The 17386-nt window shown below is 40.1% G+C and overlaps 2 protein-coding genes across 8 annotated transcripts in view; one reads left to right on the top strand and one right to left on the bottom strand.

Moving 5' to 3' along the window:
• The window catches only part of LOC149226583 (uncharacterized), a 304985-nt gene that overhangs the window by 181849 nt on the left and 105750 nt on the right, over nt 1-17386 (top strand). For 5 of the 7 annotated variants that reach the window (XM_089377528.1, XM_089377529.1, XM_089377525.1 and 2 more), the window contains 4 exons: nt 146-232; nt 3163-3213; nt 3351-3444; nt 3566-3650. In XM_089377528.1, coding sequence (XP_089233654.1) covers nt 146-232; nt 3163-3213; nt 3351-3444; nt 3566-3650 — 317 coding nt within the window. The remainder of the gene's footprint in view (nt 1-145; nt 233-3162; nt 3214-3350; nt 3445-3565; nt 3651-17386) is intronic. The other 2 variants (XM_089377531.1, XM_089377530.1) reach the window with 2 other exon arrangements.
• LOC149226584 (uncharacterized) overlaps nt 13466-17386 on the bottom strand; it is a 29095-nt gene continuing 25174 nt past the window's right edge. The window contains exons 2-3 of the mRNA XM_089376848.1: nt 13893-15277; nt 13466-13768 (exon numbers count right to left, since the gene is read on the bottom strand). Coding sequence (XP_089232974.1) covers nt 13574-13768; nt 13893-15277 — 1580 coding nt within the window. The 3' untranslated portion in view covers nt 13466-13573. The remainder of the gene's footprint in view (nt 13769-13892; nt 15278-17386) is intronic.

Raw genomic sequence — 17386 nt, 5'->3', positions numbered from 1 at the left:
TTTATGATTTTTTGGTCACTTGAGGACATTGATGTTATTCCAATTTCATTTTCATATGTGAGTGAACATTTTACAAAATGAGATTTAGGTGGATCAACTATGATTTTTATAGCTGTCTTTTTAGTTATTTTTCTACTTTTTACAGCTTGGAGCAGGAACTGCATTGCCAGGAATTGTAGCTGCCAAATTGGGTGCTGATGTTACTCTAACAGATAACTGCAATAGACCTCAGGTGAATGAATAAAATATCGGAGCTTATATTCACTTCTGGGATGAATCATAGAGACTTATCTATGTATCAGTTTTCAGTTCTACCTAGCTTGGAGTCCTTGTTAATTCAATTGCAAGTATTGTATGTTGTTTTATCATATATTATTTTTTAAGTTAATATTTCAAAGATTGGAAATAACTTTGTTACAAAGATTTTCAGAAACTGGAAGTGCCTGGCTGATATTTTGAAAACTGCCTAGAATTATGCAATGGTAACAGACTTGTACAGTATAAATTGCAATGCACTATTTGAGGCACGCACTTCAGTTTGATTGGATAAACTTCAAACTCTGGTTTCGAAGAATTAAGAGTTTGACGTTCATACATCTCCAGATCTAATGAGGGAAGAGGGATGCAAACATACCAATATAATATCTGGTTTATATTCTGGATCTTTGTATTGTAATTAGTCTTTAGAAACCAGTCCAAAAATGCAATGGAAGCATTAATTCATCCTTGGTTAGCTGGCATAGTCATTATAGCCTTAATCTTAAGAAAGATGAAACTATGGATTTATTGATCCTGGTAATAAATTCCCAATACATCCACTTGATAAGTTCACAATGTGGAATTTTAAAAAATTCTGCGTTTAAAACACTGTAGAAATTTCACCTCATTTACTTGAGGTTCCCCAGCTTTATTTTATAGAACTTTCAGCCTTATGGCTAATTGTGAAATATTTATTACAGCAGCAAATAGTTAGGTTGTGTCCAACCTTTTCACTAGGGAGGCTCAAGAAGATGGAGTCTGAAAATATACTTGAAGGGGCGATGAATATCAGACCATAGGGCTCAATCTCAAGCAACACAGATATGAAAATTACTTTTATCACAGCATATTTGTAACAGCCCTAAATATTTTTCTAACACTCAGGGACTTGATTGGATTTGAATCTGTGACCTATGGCCTCCTCGTTGGCACATGCCTTGGTCAGATGGTTTAATTGATTGAGCTAATGGTACCCCTCAAAGGATTAACTTTCTGGAATTCTCCTCTTTTCCTTGGAATCCTAGATGGAGAGTGGTATTAATTGCCAGCATGCATGAGCTTCTAGTAACCCCAAATGTAACACCCCCAGGATAATCCCTGTGCATATTTGTACATGTTATGATTAGATTGGTGAGCCAGGATTTTGTTGGGCTTGCATGCCCATGTGTATATAAGTATTTTGGGTCTGCATGCACATTTTACATGTTTTGAGGCCAGAATGCCTATGTGATTTGAGTCCAGTGAACCTATGTGCTAAAAGGCCAGTGAACCTAGCTATGTAAATATGTATTCACACTGAGATTAGTAGAAATACACCATTGCTGCATACCGAGTTAGCGAGGAGAGTTGGGGTGCTAGGACTCCATGAGGGGGAAAGGGGGCTAAGGAGTAAGTGATGGCCTTAAGCCAAGGGTCTTAGCCAAATATATAATTAAATCCTAAAGTCTTTATGCATATACTTTTATCCTAAGTTTCCAAAAAAGGGGCAAGTGACTTCTTTGACTGCCACATGTCATTGTTGGAACATACACACAAAAAGTGGGGCTTTAGTGTTATTCTCGATCATTCTACTCGACCATTCTAACAATTAGGATCACTGTACTTGCTTTGAGGGGAGTGTGACCCTGTGGATTCTAGGTGGATTTGGTGTGTGTACTTCTCCTTGGGTTGCCTTGGGGAAGGTGGGAGCCTTGGAGGGAGAAGTGTGGGAATAGGTTCCTTAATGTGAGACCTAAAGGGTACTTGGAGACTCTTGGGGGTAGTTGGAACTCTTGGAACCATAGGGCTGTGAGACTCCCTAGCTGGCTTGTTCTGGAAGCCCTGGAAAAGTAGTGGCATAGCCCGAGGGATTGAGGGTGCGTTAGATTCGGTTGTGCAAGCGATGGGGGATGGGAGGCTGCTATAGTCTAGTACCTTGGTTTGACCTGTTTTGTGCTATCTGCATGGCCATAGTTGGTTTTACATGAGCCTTTGCCCTGGTAGAGTCATAGCCCCAGCATTGAGAATATTGGAGCAACTCTTGGAACCATAGGGCTGTGAGACTCCCTAGCTGGCTTGTTCTGGAAGCCCTGGAAAAGTAGTGGCATAGCCCGAGGGATTGAGGGTGCAGAGAAGGGGGTGCGCTAGATTCGGTTGTGCAAGCTGATTGGGGATGAGAGGCTGCTATAGTGTAGTACCTTGGTTTGACCTGTTTTGTGCTATCTGCATGGCCATAGTTGGTTTTATGTGAGCCTTTGCCCTGGTAGAGTCATAGCCCCAGTTTGGGGTGATGTACTATTGAGAATTTTGGAGCAGTGTGGTCTATGGTTGGGTGGAACATCTAAGTTTTGTAGCTAGTTGGTGCCATTTTTAAAATAATAATGTTCTTATTGTATTTTTATGCTTCTGCTGTGTTTATCTTATGAAAACATGATGTTTTAACTCACGTGTATTCTGCATGAATAATATGTTGTTATTACCATGTTAATGCTGCATATCATGTTAGTATGCATTACTATTAGGCATGCATGAACAGGGATGAATTATGTTACCAAGGGTGATCTATTAAACTGTTACCTTGGATCTCTAGGTAATAATTGTTCGGTAACAATGTCTTTCAACAAAGGCACTTCATTGTCATCAGTTATATCATGATTCTTGTTCTGCATTGTTCTATTTACAGTTTCTGCATCAAAGAAATACAAGGATGTAGGTTCCCTCATTTGGGCCTTTCAGACTGAAGAATAATTTTGGGGGTGGTCTATTTTTTGTATTTGCCTATGGTTTTGAGATGACTTATCATTTGTAAATGCCTCCAATTTCCTTGTGAATTGTCTCAGAGATTTGAAGGTTTTAATGCGCTACAATGTTTCCAATACCTTGATGACTTTCTTAGTAGGTCTAACTATGGTATTGTGTATCTAGGTATTGGAAAACATGAAGAGAACATGTGACCTCAATGGGGTTGATTGCAAGGTGCTGCACCGCACACAGTTTCCATCCTTTACTTTCAAAATCATTTCATGCTTATGTTACAAAATGACGTTGAATGTATTTGTTCTGTCCTTTGCATGCTTAAGCTGGTGAGGAATTTCTTTTTCTTATTGATCCAGATTATGGGTCTAACATGGGGTGAATGGGATTCAATGTCTTTTGATTTGCACCCTCAAATAGTTTTGGGTGCCGACGTCCTGTATGAAAGTAGAGGTAAGTTGTTTTCTAGTATTTCCTGTTTTTGATATCCTTGTCTTTGTTATGGAATTAATGTTCCTTTTTTCCTATCCCCAGAATAAACTAATGTCTGATTTTCTTGGTGTGCTTCTTGAAGACTTTGATGATCTCCTTGCAACTGTGAGCTTTCTTCTGCAGAATGCTCCTAATGCCATTTTCATTACTTCCTATGAGAGACGTAGGTATGTATTATGGGATAATTTTCTACGAGATGCTTTGTGTTGTATTTTGTATAATTACCCATCCTAAAGTATTTGTTATTTAAGCATTTAGATAGATTATAGTCACTGCACATATGTTTCCATGCTGATCTTCAAGGAAATGACATACTCATTCTAACATCTGCCATATTCTTCTCAACTGAAGGTTAAAAAATCTATGTAAGGTTGGCATGGTAGTGAGCTTGGCATTTTCTTGAAGTGATCATTGGAGACCAGAACTGTTAGTTTTTGTAGCATCAGAGGTGTTCTAGTCTCGAGACTTTGTGGAAAGACTAAAACATAGGAATTCTCCATAACCCAGAAATTGTTTATGGAAATTCCACCTAGAAGTGTCTCAATTAGATTATTAACCAATTTTTTAAATATTTTCTAAGTCTAAATTTAGGAAAAATGGTTAATTAATCAATATTAATTGAGAAAGGTGAGAATTATCTAGAAATTCACACGGATTGACTAGGAGATAATCTTAGCCATCGATTAAGATTTAATCTTGGCTGTTGGAGTCCCACAGTGAGATTATAAGAAGTCGATGGGTAGATGGAGAAATGCACTTGTGACACTTGAGATCAATTTCCTTGGACAATTTGATTTCTCCAGAGAGCAGCAACAGTGGTCAGAAGAGTTTGAGCCAGAGAAGGGAAGCAAAGACAGTGAGTTCGGAGGAATTTTTCCAGTTTCGGAGAGCCAGAAAGAGGAGGCCGAGATTTCCTCGAGGAGGCTACGCAAAGGCAGTGCTGAGCCTTAAGAGGGAAATTCGATCCAGTTGAAGAGGAAGACGTTTTCAGTTCTAGAGGCCGGGAAAGTTTTCCAGAGGGTCGAAGAAACATTTTCCCAGTTAGCAGCAGGCAAGACGACTAGATTGGTAGCTGATTTAGGCATAGCGTGTGAGGGTCTGCGCTAGGGTGACGGAAGGCTTGCGTAGAGCTGGTTAGATGACTAGCTTTTTAGAGGTAGTCACGTGTCGGGATTGCTCGGAGAGGGTAATTTCCCTCTGAGAATTTTTTTTCTTCAGTATTCCTCTTGGATAGATTCGCTAGTTTGGTGATATTTATTGTACTCACAATTTCTCACTGCTGCTTAATAATAAAAACCCTCGACTGCTGCACCGATTTTCCCAAGTTGGGTTTTTTCTGGGGACTTTTGTCCAAAAATAACTATATCAATCTTTATGTGTGTGTTCTAGCATTTCTTAGTTTCCAGTTTATCTTCCGCAATATTTTTTATTTGTGAAGATTGCAGTGTGATTGATTCGTTGTTGTCGTAGCAATTAATTGCTAAATTATTTAATAGTTAGAAGAATTGACTCCAGTTGCTGCAATAGAAGTTCAGTGGTGAAATTTTCACATGGTATCAGAGCGATTTTGATCAAACAGGGAAGTTAAGAAGCGGAAGCAAAAATTTGTTGTTCAGCGGGAGCAGCAGGACAAACTTCTGGGGGCTGCGTAGAGCCTAAGCTAGGCAGTCCGAGTTGTTGGTAGTTCAATTTTTCAGTGCAAGATTGGTAGAAAAATTCGGCTTGCTAGATTGAGTGATTCCAGTAGGTAGAGGGAGCAACAACTTAGTAATTTTTGCTGGGCAGATCCCTTGTTTGGGCGCAAAAGGGTTTTGCAGTAGTTTGCTAGAGCAAAATCAACGCCGGGTGGAAGAGAAAGTGCACACACAGAAGGAAATTTCTCTCAGAGGGTTTCTAGGCTAGAAATACATATTTCTAATTGCAGCTAGTAATTGTTGCAAGCAAATTGTCTCAGTCCAAAAGGGAGTGTGAATAGCAGATTCAACAACTGAGCAGGGGGAAGAGGGAGATTTTCGTTCCAGATTCAGAGATGACCACAACTGGGCTTAGAGATTAGGATAGGTTGGAAGGAGCTTCCAACTATGTCATCTAGAAGGCTAGGATGTCCTTCTTGCTGGATGAATTCGGCCTGAAGACCTATGCAAAAAATGTTGTGGTAGTGTCAAATGATGCGGATCAGCTGAAGGAATACAGGAAAGAGACGGCGAAGGCAAAGTGGATGATCTTGGATGGAGTCCGGGACCCTATAGTCTCGCATATATCGGCCAAGAATACAACCAAGGAGATGTGGGGTGCTCTTGCTCAACGATATTAGAATCATTCCGAGTAGTAGAAGATGTTCTTGTAAGAGAAGCTGAGAAACATTAGGATGCAGAAAGGTGAAGGCATAGATCCCTTCCTCACTAGAAAATCTGGGATCAACTTGCAGCCGTTGGGGAAGTGGCTCAACTTGTAGAGCTTGTGCGTTTGGCCCTAAATAATGCCTTAGAAGAGTGGCGAGTCTTTGTCCAAAGCATCTTGGGACGAGACACATTGCCAAGGTGGGACCGATGTGGTCAGACCTGCAACAAGAGGAGATGAGGCGAGCTCTAGTAAAGAGCTCCATCAATGGAAGCAACAACAAGGGTTTAAAGGGTAAGGAGGAAGAGGAGAACGAGGCCCTTGCATTAAAGGGTCCCAGTCAGGGACATGGGGAGAAGAAGAAGAAGGACCTATCTAAGGTCAAGTGCTTCAGGTGTGGCTAGTTTGGCCACTATAATACTCAATGTCCTCTCAAGCAGAAGGACAAGTAGGAGAAGCACGACTAGGTTTTAACATCCGCAAAGATAGACAAATTTTCCTCCAAGTTGGAGGAAGACTTTGCCATGTTTGCAGCTATACCTCTAGGAGTGAGGTGGGGCGATATGTAGCTATAGTCCTAGAGTAGCACGGAGGATTGGGCAGGGTCCATTGAAGTGTCTTCATCATGGATCATTAGCTTGCTACGAGCGCCCACAGTATTCCATAGCAAGACGGATAAGTGCCAACAGACGCAGTCATACATCCGGGTAACAATTGCAGACTAGTTGCAGTGAGTGTTGAGGAGCGCAGAGCAGTGTTGGCAACATAGTAGGAGGCTTAGTAGCAGAGTTAGTAGCAACGCAGATTTCTTAGTAGAGAGTGCAAATGCTAGTAGCAGTCAGATGCTCAGGAGACAGATGCACCATAAAGACACGATTGATTCAGTGTTTCAGATACTTCTCAGTTGTAGTAGTTGCAGTAGCAACAACAACAATTGAGAGGGAGTTGCAGTGCAAATGTAGAGTTGGCAGCAATATAGCAGTGTCAACAGCATCACAAATGCAACGTTAGAGTAGCGCAGTGGTTGGTGGGCAGTCACAGTGGCCAAACATTAGCAACGTGTATGGAGGATGATGCATAGACAGGGTGTTGTAGCAGTATGACAACTAGAACACCTTCTTCACAAAGAGGGTGTGTTAGTTTTTGTAGCATCAGAGGTGTTCTAGTCTCAAGAATTTGTGGAGAGGCTAAAACACAAGTTCTCTATAACATAGAAATTGTTTCTGGAAATTCCACCTAGTGTGTCTCAATTAGATTATTAACCGATTCTTTAAATATTTCCTAAGTCTAAACTTACGAAAACTGGTTAATTAATCAATATTAATTGAGAAAGGTGAGAATTATCTAGAAACTCACATGGATCGATTAGGAAATAATCTCAGCCATTGATTAAGATTTAATCTTGGCCGTTGGAGTCCCACAGTGAGATTATAAGAAGTCGATGGGTAGATGGAGAAATGCACTTGTGACACTTGAGATCGATTTCCTTGGGCAGTTTGATTTCTCTAGAGAGCAGCAACAGTTGCCGGAAGAGTTCAAGACAGAGAAGAGAAGCAGAGAGGGGCAGAGACAGTGAGTCCGGAGGAATTTTCCAATTCCGGAGAGTCAGAAAGAGGAGGCCAAGATTTTCTCTAGGAGGTTGCGGAGAGGCAACGAAAAGCCTTAAGAGGGCAATTCGATCCAACTGAAGAGGAGGACATTTTCAGTTCCAGAGGTCGGGAAAGTTTTCTAGAGGGTCGGAGAAGTATTTTCCTAGTCAACAATAGGGAGGACGGCTATATTGGCAGCTGATTCAGGTAGAGTGTACGAGGGTCTACACTAGGGTGACATAGGGCCTGTGCAGAGCTGGTTGGACGACTAGCTTTTTAGAGGCAATCAAGTGCTGAGATTGCTCGGAGAGAGTTGAATTTCCCTCCAAGAATATTTTGCTAGTATTCCTCTTGGATAGATTTGCCAGTTTGGTGATATTTATTGTACTCAGAATTTCTCACTGCTGCTTAATAATAAAAACCCTTAGCTGCTACACCGGTTTTCCCAAGTTGGGTTTTTCCCGGGACTTTTGTCCAAAAATCACTGTGTCAATCTTTATGTGTGTGTGCTAGCATTTCTCAGTTTCCAGTTTATCTTCCGTAATATTTTTAATTTGTGAAGATTGCAGTGTGATTGATTTGTTGTTGCCGTAGCAATAAATTGCTAAATTATTTAATGATTAGAAGAATTAACTCTAGTTGCTGCAATGGAATTTTAGTGGTGAAATTTTGACATGAACAGGGGACTGCATCATGTTCATAGTTTGGGTAGTGAGGGGCTTGTGTAAAGAAAATGTTTACTTGCTGACTATGGTAGTCTTACCCCACATATTGATATGAGAGGTAAAATGGGTTTTGTGTAGATTGGTAGTATCATTCTATCCTTCAAAAGGTTGGGATATTGGTGGAGGTTGCTTCAATGATGATTCTTTGTCTTTGTCATGGTGATCACATGGTCATATCCTAGTTACTTTCACTTTGTGTTGCATGGTTAGATCATAAGTTTGCTCTCATGTACTTCCCTAGCATTCAATGTTATTTCCATAATTTTACTTAGGTAATGTGTTTGTTGCAAACATATCATCACATTTTACCATGTAAATCTACTTCATATATACATTTTCACTACACTTAACCATTTTGCCTAGAATATTGTGTATCACATCAATTCTTGTCTTTTGCCTAGGCAAAAGTCACTTTCAATTCTACTTTTCACTTCACTCCATATCCTAGAAGGTGTGTGGTACTTTATGCCTATAAGTCCCTAAGTTCTAAAGTGTATTAATTCCTTAATTCTCATATTTCCACTTTTTTCAGTGTGAACACACGTAATTGGTTATGATATTTTAATTAAGTTCTAAACTTTAGGTTGAGTGCCTAAGTAATGGCCTATTAGTACTTTATTGTTCTAATTCCTTATTGAGGTCTTTTCCCAAAGTTTCACTTGCTAATTTATCACTAAGAGTTGTAACTTAAAGTCCATGTGGTACACATGGAATTAGGTGCCTTTGGTACATGCATTGGCGTAACACAAAAAAAAAACTAGTTCTCCCTAACCTACCCTTGTTTGCACGTGCTAAGTCATACATGCTTCATTCTTTAGCATGAGATTTGAGGTGTTAGCTAAGGCTTGAGTTGATTGGGAGGCTAATTAGTCATGCTCACCATGGTTTTGACTCTCCATCTCAACCATCCACCTCATAATCTACTTTATCCACTCATACACACATCCCTAGGTGGTGCGCTCCACTAAGAGGACATTCACTCCATGCATAACCTTGTTTACACCTTGCACATATGTGAAGTGACTACTGATGGTTTTACTTGGTCAAAGGGGGTTCATTTGCACACATTTTGAGATCCCATGGATTTCATGAAGACCCATTTACACAAATACCAAGGGCACACTTCCTATGGAGAGATCTTCATGGTTGACTTGGTTAAAAGGGACACAAATGCACAAACTTCAAAGGCACACTCTCTTTCTCTTCAAGGGCACATACATATGTTATTACAACAAAATCTTGCTCCCTAGTGCAAAGCCTCACTAGGTGACTAAGACAAAGAAGAACATGGGAGAGTCACCACTACCACCCTAAGTCACTTGACACCAAGACACAGACACAAAGGAAACGAAAATACAAGTATCCGACACGTGACACAACGACCGCTTGAAACATGACTTGGAGGACATGTTATATACTATATATATATATATATATTAAAAAAATTAATAGATATTACATAGTTTCTCATTCAATTTAGAAACTAAAACATGTACATGATGATGATACAAATTCAATCATACATTATACATACAATCATGATTCATCAGTGATACAACTAGTAGTCTAGTACTTACTACTACATCAATGACGATAAGTTGACAAACACAAGAAATTAACTATAAACTGCATTTTTCTCATTAAGTCATCAAAATCAAAAGGTTCTTGAGCCTGTTCTCTTGCTAAAAGGATGTTTCTCTCAACATTTGAAACCGTTGTTGCAGCCCCACTTCCAACAGATGGAATACCAACATACCTTGATGAAATTGAAAGAGGTGGGGGGCATTATCAATGGGGCCATTCCTCCCCTTCTTTTGCCCTTTCCTGCTGCTCTTGATTGAGTAATGATTGCTATGAATATAAAGAAAAATGGACTGCTGTAAGGCTGTGCATGTAAACAAAAACGTACTGTCAGATTGGTGTAGCAAAACTAAAAAAGTTTGGAAGGGAAATCCACTTGCTTGCACCTTGAATCTCCTCTAAAACATGTCTTCTTCATTTGTTGGTCATCCACACATGCCCACAACTCCAAAACAACAAATACAAGTGAGGGATTTCAACCTAAAAGCGAAGCGTATAGGGTTGATTTTTGGCAGACACATGTCACATTGTCATAGAATTGGGAGACGATTTTGGCACGTGCCTGACATGAGTCAAACTTGTGTCCCTCACCTTGGACATGAGTCAAAGTCGTGCTCCTCACCTTGGACATGAGTCAAACTTGTGTATGACGCGTGTCAAACTTGTGTCAGACACGTGCCATCATAGTATTGTGTTTGACACGAAAGATTTGTGACACGAGGGGGGGGGAGGGATGTGTCAGGTGACTTAGCTACCACCTTAGCAACTACTCTTCTAGTTTTAGTGATGGATACAATCCAAAACAAGGGAGGCTTCCCTAGTAGAGGATCAAATAACCCAACCAAACTAAGGTAAGAGCCCCCTAAGTATTATACAATGATTACCACCAAGAAATAAAATTAGGCAATTAAGGTTTAAGGTGGAATTAGAGGTAATTTCCAGATTTGAGTTCAAAGCATCCTATGGCTGTTTTAGAGGCCTAAATCAACCGATACAAGCTCAGTGAAAGTCCCCAAACACACACAATCAAGAAATTGGAGTATGCTATAGCAAACTAGCTTGTATGATATGAAGTGAAAAATATAGGGGTATGATAAGAGTAAAATAGAGACTTAATTACAACAATTTTCCTGCAATAAAAGAGCATCTAACAAAAATAAAAACCTATATGCCAACCCATGAAGTGGCTGAAAAATGTACTTTTAATGACACTTTGTATTTTGTAACATATTCCAATCACTTTTAAACCCTAGGATTAAGACACTAAAGTTATTTAATGCTTAAAATTAAATATTTTTCTCTAACTAAACCCTAAATTACCCTAAAACAAAATGCCAAATGGATATTTCCATAGTCAATAAATTGTTCTTGATGAAAACTTCTTGAGAACAACGTGTTGTGTTTATATGTTTGCCCAACGTTTCAAGTGAATCCTTCACCCATCTTCAGGGACTTGAAGTCTTAACTTCAAGTTCCTAAAGATGGGTGAATGGTTCATCCGAAACGTTGGGAAAACATATGATCACAACATGTTGTTCTCCTTAAGTTCAAGCCCCTGAAGATAGGTGAAGGGTTCACTTGAAATGTTGGGCAAACATATGATCACAACACACTGTTCTCCAGAAGTCTTCATCAACAACAAAATACCAAATGTTTTTTAAGGAAATATGGATTGGCACAAGGGAGAAGACTAGTGCCTTTCTCAATCTAGGGCATATGGAGTCAAGGATCAATACTCTTGGAAGAGGATTGGAATAGATATATGTTCAAAAGGCTATTGCAAGTACACACACCCTAAAGATTTGACCCAAGGCGTCTCAATATATTGTTGAAACCTAAGGTCCTATTGGTTCATCACACCTCTAGAGCTTTTGAAGACAATTAGTTGAAGGATTGACCTACAAAGAATCTACTAATAGGAGATAGTTAGTGGAGGGATTGACGACAATCAAGTGGTCGACCAAAACAATCAACTAACCGACATAATAGAGTGGATTTCAAGGAAATGATTATAATTGCCAGCGCTCATTTATGCAATGAATCTTCCTCAAGTTAAGGGAGTTTGTTAGACTTGGTCACTATAAATAAAGGACCCTAGGGGTTGAATTGTAATGTATTGGACAATAATCATATCAATCATGCATTGTGATGTTTTGATCACAATGCGTTGTGCTCAAGTGTTGTACTGGTGTCTTTAGATGCTACTCATCATCTTGGAATGTGATTACTCTTTTGTTTCTTTCTTCTAGATTATGTTATCTATTCTATGTTTGAATTGATTTCCCAACATGGTATCAAAGCTATTAGTTTTGGCCTAGCCCCGTTGTCTTCAAATCTTGCTATGTCAGACCTTGTTGTGATTGACTCTAGGTTGATTGATTTGTCGACTAGAACCTATTTGGATAGTTCAAATCTAGTTATTTTGAATCGATAGAATTATGCTGATTGGGCACCGATATGAAAACCCTATTGAAGAGCAAAGGGCTATGAAATTATACGAAGAATGCTATTCCAGATTTGAAGGATGACTGAATGTAGTTTTTCATCAATGGGAAGAAGGTCGAGGCTGTTAGGGTCATTATATTCGTTTTCATATGAGTGGGATTGATTGTCCTTATGAGATTTGGAAGAGGTTGAAGACATTGTTTGACAAGGTCGACGAAAGTCGAGTCATGCAGTTAGAGAAAGAGTTGATCTCTCTTGATCCCCATTCCTTTGAAAGGATTGAAGGCTACTTAGTTCGAGTCATGGTGTTGCAGTTAAATTGGGAGAATGTGGGAATAAATTTCCGAAGAAGGATGGACAACTCATTGAATTGGTCCTGATGAATCCGAGAATACCTTATGATGTGTTATGCTTCTCATTCCACACTAACTGGAGATTGTGCAAGGAAGATGGTAAGGGTTACAATTTTGACACCCTTTGTGATTTGTTGCTCAAGGACCAACAAAGGTTACTTGATGACGGAAAGCTGGGTGGTAAGCACTAGGCACACTTACTCAAATGAAAGACTGGGTCGAATTAGAAGGAGAGTGAACTTTGGTAGGATTTCCTTGACCAGAAAGCTGAAGAACAGGGTGATGGGTTGACCACAACTAGGAAGAATCGAAAGAAGGAGATGTCACTACTATGGGAAGGCATGACATATGGAGAAAACCTGTTGGAAGAAGAGTGGCAAGTTGAGCAGAAGGTTAAGATGCTTGAACGAAATGTGTTAGCCAAAAAATAAAATAGTTGATCTGTTGACAACTTAAGCTTCTCAGTCAGAACTCAACCATTACATGGTCACATCGTGTAGAATGAATCAATGTTGCACGAAGCGGGAGCGAAGCGGAAGCGCGAAGCGCGGAAGCGTCATTTTCCAAAAATCTAGGGAGCGAAGCGTCCGCGGAAGCGTTTGCTATATATATATATATTTTTATATATTTTTTTGCATTTATACTCAAAACAAACATCCCAAATACCAAATTAATTGTAGAAGACATGAAAACATGCATATTTTTGCATAAATCAAGATAGATATGGCATCCATGATTCCATTGTAGTTACTAGTATGTACAACAATCATCTATATTCTAGCTATTACAAACATACATCAAATTTTTAAGCATATTATAAAACATAAAACATTTAAGCATATTATAAAACATAAAACATAGAGCATATTATGATTTATCTAGCAAGTGAGCAACTGTCAACATTTGTCATGTCCAAAATTCAAATAATAATGTTTACAAAATATGTCACTTGGTCACCGCCAAGCCAAAAAGGTTCAAAATTCAAATTCACAAGTCTACAAGTCTAATGAGTAATCTATAGACTATGACAAAAAGAAGTAGATTGTGAATATATCTACTAATCTCTCCTCCTTCCACCACGAACAGAACGTGATGGCGTGCCTCCACGTGGTGGCAATGAAGAAAATGGTCCCTGTGTAAGTCGTGGCACTGGAACTGATGAAGAAGAACCCCCTGCTGTTGGTGTTGAACCATGGAACCTAGGACCAGATGGGGGTGGGGGTGGTGGCATATCAACACGGTCATCATCATCCTAGAATCGCTCAAAAAATTCATGCAAAAAAAAAAAAACACTAGTTAACAAAAAAATTAAAAACATGAATTAGAGAAATGCTTTATAAGGGAAAATTGGAAAATTCATACCACAATGGACATACCTGGATAAGAGCATCCTCTAATTGCTCTAGTTGCAACACTCCATCCTCCAAATTGGGCTCCTCTGGATGCTTGTCCCAAGTCAACAAGTCTTTATTAGACTTTGCATCTTCACAGTAATGGGACAACAATCGCAAGTTGTAATGAACATAAACCAAGCTCTCTGCCCGGTCTAAACTCAACCTGTTCCTTTTAACACTGTGGATGAAAGAATAAGAGCTCCAACACCTCTCTGCAGAAGAAGTGTTTACCACCTGTGATAGCACCCGCAATGCCAAACTCTGTAGAAGTGGAGTAGGCCCTCCATGCATGTTCCACCACTCAAGAGCAGAAAAATGCTCTCGATCTTCAATTGAATGCATGCTCCCAAATGGACCAGTGTTGAGCGTATAGTTGCTCACCTGTCTCCGTACCAATGCAGCCTCCTCATTATCAGGGATTAATCTACTCAATGCAGCCATATATTTTTCGTGAACCTCTTTATCTTGGTGTGGTTTTTTCCTGCTTCCCCCCCCAGGTGCTGGTTTTGAAAGCCATGATGGATGATAGTACCTAGGTGTCAAAACATATGCTAATGCATGCAATGGAACATTTAGCATATCCCATCGCTTTTCCACCTCTTCACGAATATAATTGTACAAGGTGGTATCTCTAGGCTCAACAATGTCTTTAATCTGCCCCAACATGCTATCCATTTGCTCATACACCTCCCCAATTACTGGTCGATCTGAATCTGCAAACTTGATCATGTAATAAATTGGTTTGGTGAATTGCAAAACATATTTAACCTGTGACCAAAAGTAAGTGTCAAGAACAGTGTCCTTGACTACATTAGCAGTAGCACCATCTGTACACTGGTTAATTTCATCCCATGTTTCAGCACACACCAGATTAGTTAAAGCTTGTCTCACCTTCACTAGCCGCCTAAAGGTGAGGTAATAACTAGCAAATCTTGTCTTTGCAATTTTAAGCAATTGCAACTTGGAGTAAGTGCCATAGAAGTAGTTTACCCTTGTATGCCCTGTGATGAATTTAATGAGCTGCTTCCCTTTCCTGTAAACCTCAGCAATCCACCCACATTCTTTGTGTTTCACAATATCATGCATCAAAAGGTTCAATGTGTGAACCAGGCACCCAGACCAAAAGATGTGTGGATGAGTACGCTCAATAATTTTTCCTGCTGCCTTACAATTTGCTGCATTATCTGTGATCACTTGAACCACATTATTCGGACCAACATCTTTGATTGATTTCAATAGGAGATCTGCAATGTTTTGTGCAGTTGCACTGATGGAGGAGGAGTCATGACATGCAATAAATACTGCACCCTTAGAAGAAACACCAAGAACATTTATCAAATGCTGGTTTCTAATATTTGTCCACCCATCTGATACAATGGATACCCCATAATCCACCCACTCATGTGTAAAACGTGTCAAAGCTCTTTGAACCTTAGCTTTTTCTCTTTCTAATAACACTGTTCTAGCTTTCTCATAGTTGGGGGCCTTGTATCCTTTTGGGGCTTCATTGATGGCCTTTACCATGTCATGCCAATAGGGAGAGCGAAGCACATTGAATGGTACACCGCAAGCACAAAGAAAACGGACTACCTTTCCATCCACATCATCCCTCCCAGCAACATTAAGGAAATCCCCTATTGTTTTTCTACCTCCAGAGGTTGCAGAAGTACCATGAGGAGATGGGCAACTACCAAATTTAGAGGTTGCACTTGATTCTGAATGAGTTTTTTGTTTCTTGTTTTTTTGTTGTGCAGCCATCTCTATTTTGATGTATTTTTGTCTTTGTTCACTTGAAATTTTTGGGCAAATGGCTACCCCCACAGAACCCTTTTTTTCATCACTCTCTAGCACCCCACAAAGATGCCTCCTCAGACGGGTATATGAACCCGTATATGGTTTTCCTCCATGACAATCATGAGGGCACATCCATTTGTAAGATCCACCACCCTTTCCCCCTTCAAGTTTGGTCACATAGTTCCACAAGGGATTTGATGTACCTTTCCCATCTTGTGCTTCAGTGTCCTCTTCAAGTTCATCCCCTTCCTCTTCAAACCCTTCCTCCTCATCATACATTGGGTCACTACTATTAGGACCAAGTTCATCCCCTTCCTCTTCCCCTCTATTCCTCACCCTTGCCATCATTAAAACCAAGAGTGGAATGATACATAGAAGCCAAAAGAACACCATCTTGGAATATGGATATAGGTGGTGGACAACCTGTAAATAAAGGAGCAAGTAGAAACAATGGGAAAGAGTAGGAGAGGGAGGAGAAAAATACAATTTTTTTTTCAAAAAAACAAGGGAGTTTGGGGTTTGAACTTACCTCTTTAGCTCTTGTAGATGAAGTCCTCCAAGCTCTTGCTCCAAGCTCCTCCTCCTTCTCCTAGCTCCTCCTTCTTCACTCCTCCAAGCTCTCCTCTCTTCTCCTCTCTTCTCCTCTCCTTTCCTCTCTTCTCTTCTCCTCTCCTCTCTTCTCTTCTCCAACTCTCATAAACTCAAAGTGAGAAAATGAGAAGAGAATGGGGGCTTTATTCTTTTCTAAACTCACCCTAAAGTGACCCTAACCCACCCCTAACCCACCCCCTCATGCTTAGTTAAGTTAGATTTTAAATGAAATTAAAAAAAAAAATTGATATGCGCGGGTTGCGTGCGGGTTGCGCCCGGGTGGCGTGCGCTTCCGGGCAGGTTGCGTGGCGCCACCTCATGCCCGAACCGCATGCCGAAGCGCGATTCCGGGGGGGCGCAACCTCATTTGGCAGGAATCGTTTTAAAAATGCGGAAGCGCGCAACCTTAAAAACGGAATCGCGATTCCTCTATGGATTCCGGAACGCTTCCGCACGGGTCGCGGTTCCGGGTTAGGATCCGAGGGGGGGGGGGGGCGATTCCTGCAACCCTGGAATGAATGGGTAGTTGATATTGGTTGCACTCATCATATGGCGAAGGATGCTTCTTCGTACTTCTCTTTAGATAAAACTGCTGAGGAAAAGATTTATCTCATAGAAAATTTTGCTCTACCCTTGTAGGAATGGGAAAATCATGAATGTCTATCATGTGCCTAGTTTGAGCACAACCTTGTTGTCAATTTTCCAATTGACATAGACTAGTAAAATTTTTGAGTTTTGGTCAAATCTGTTTCTTGTCAAAGATTCGAGGAAAGATAAGTCAATTGTTGTTGAAGGTATTTTCGAACCGAAAGACTGACTGTATAAGTTTCGTGACTTGTCCTGACTAGATGTTGAATAGACTGACCACTGAAGTCGACTCTTGCATGAATGACTTGGACATTTGAATTTTCAAAGTCCGAAGACAATGACAACATAGAACATGCTTGATGGCTTGCCAAAGGTCCTTCCACCTGATGGAGTCTGTAGAGATGTGTGTTGGGCAAGCATCATCAGGCACCTTTTGACTTTGGGAAAGCATGATGTGTGCAAAAATTGCTGGAGCTGGTTCATAGTAATCTTTGCTACATAAA

This window comes from Pinus tabuliformis, chromosome J (genome assembly GCF_031772625.1).
Source record: "Pinus tabuliformis cultivar Carrire ecotype Pingquan chromosome J, CPIR1, whole genome shotgun sequence".
Classification (NCBI taxonomy): Eukaryota; Viridiplantae; Streptophyta; class Pinopsida; order Pinales; family Pinaceae; genus Pinus; species Pinus tabuliformis.
This window is presented reverse-complemented; position numbering and strand designations above follow the sequence as displayed.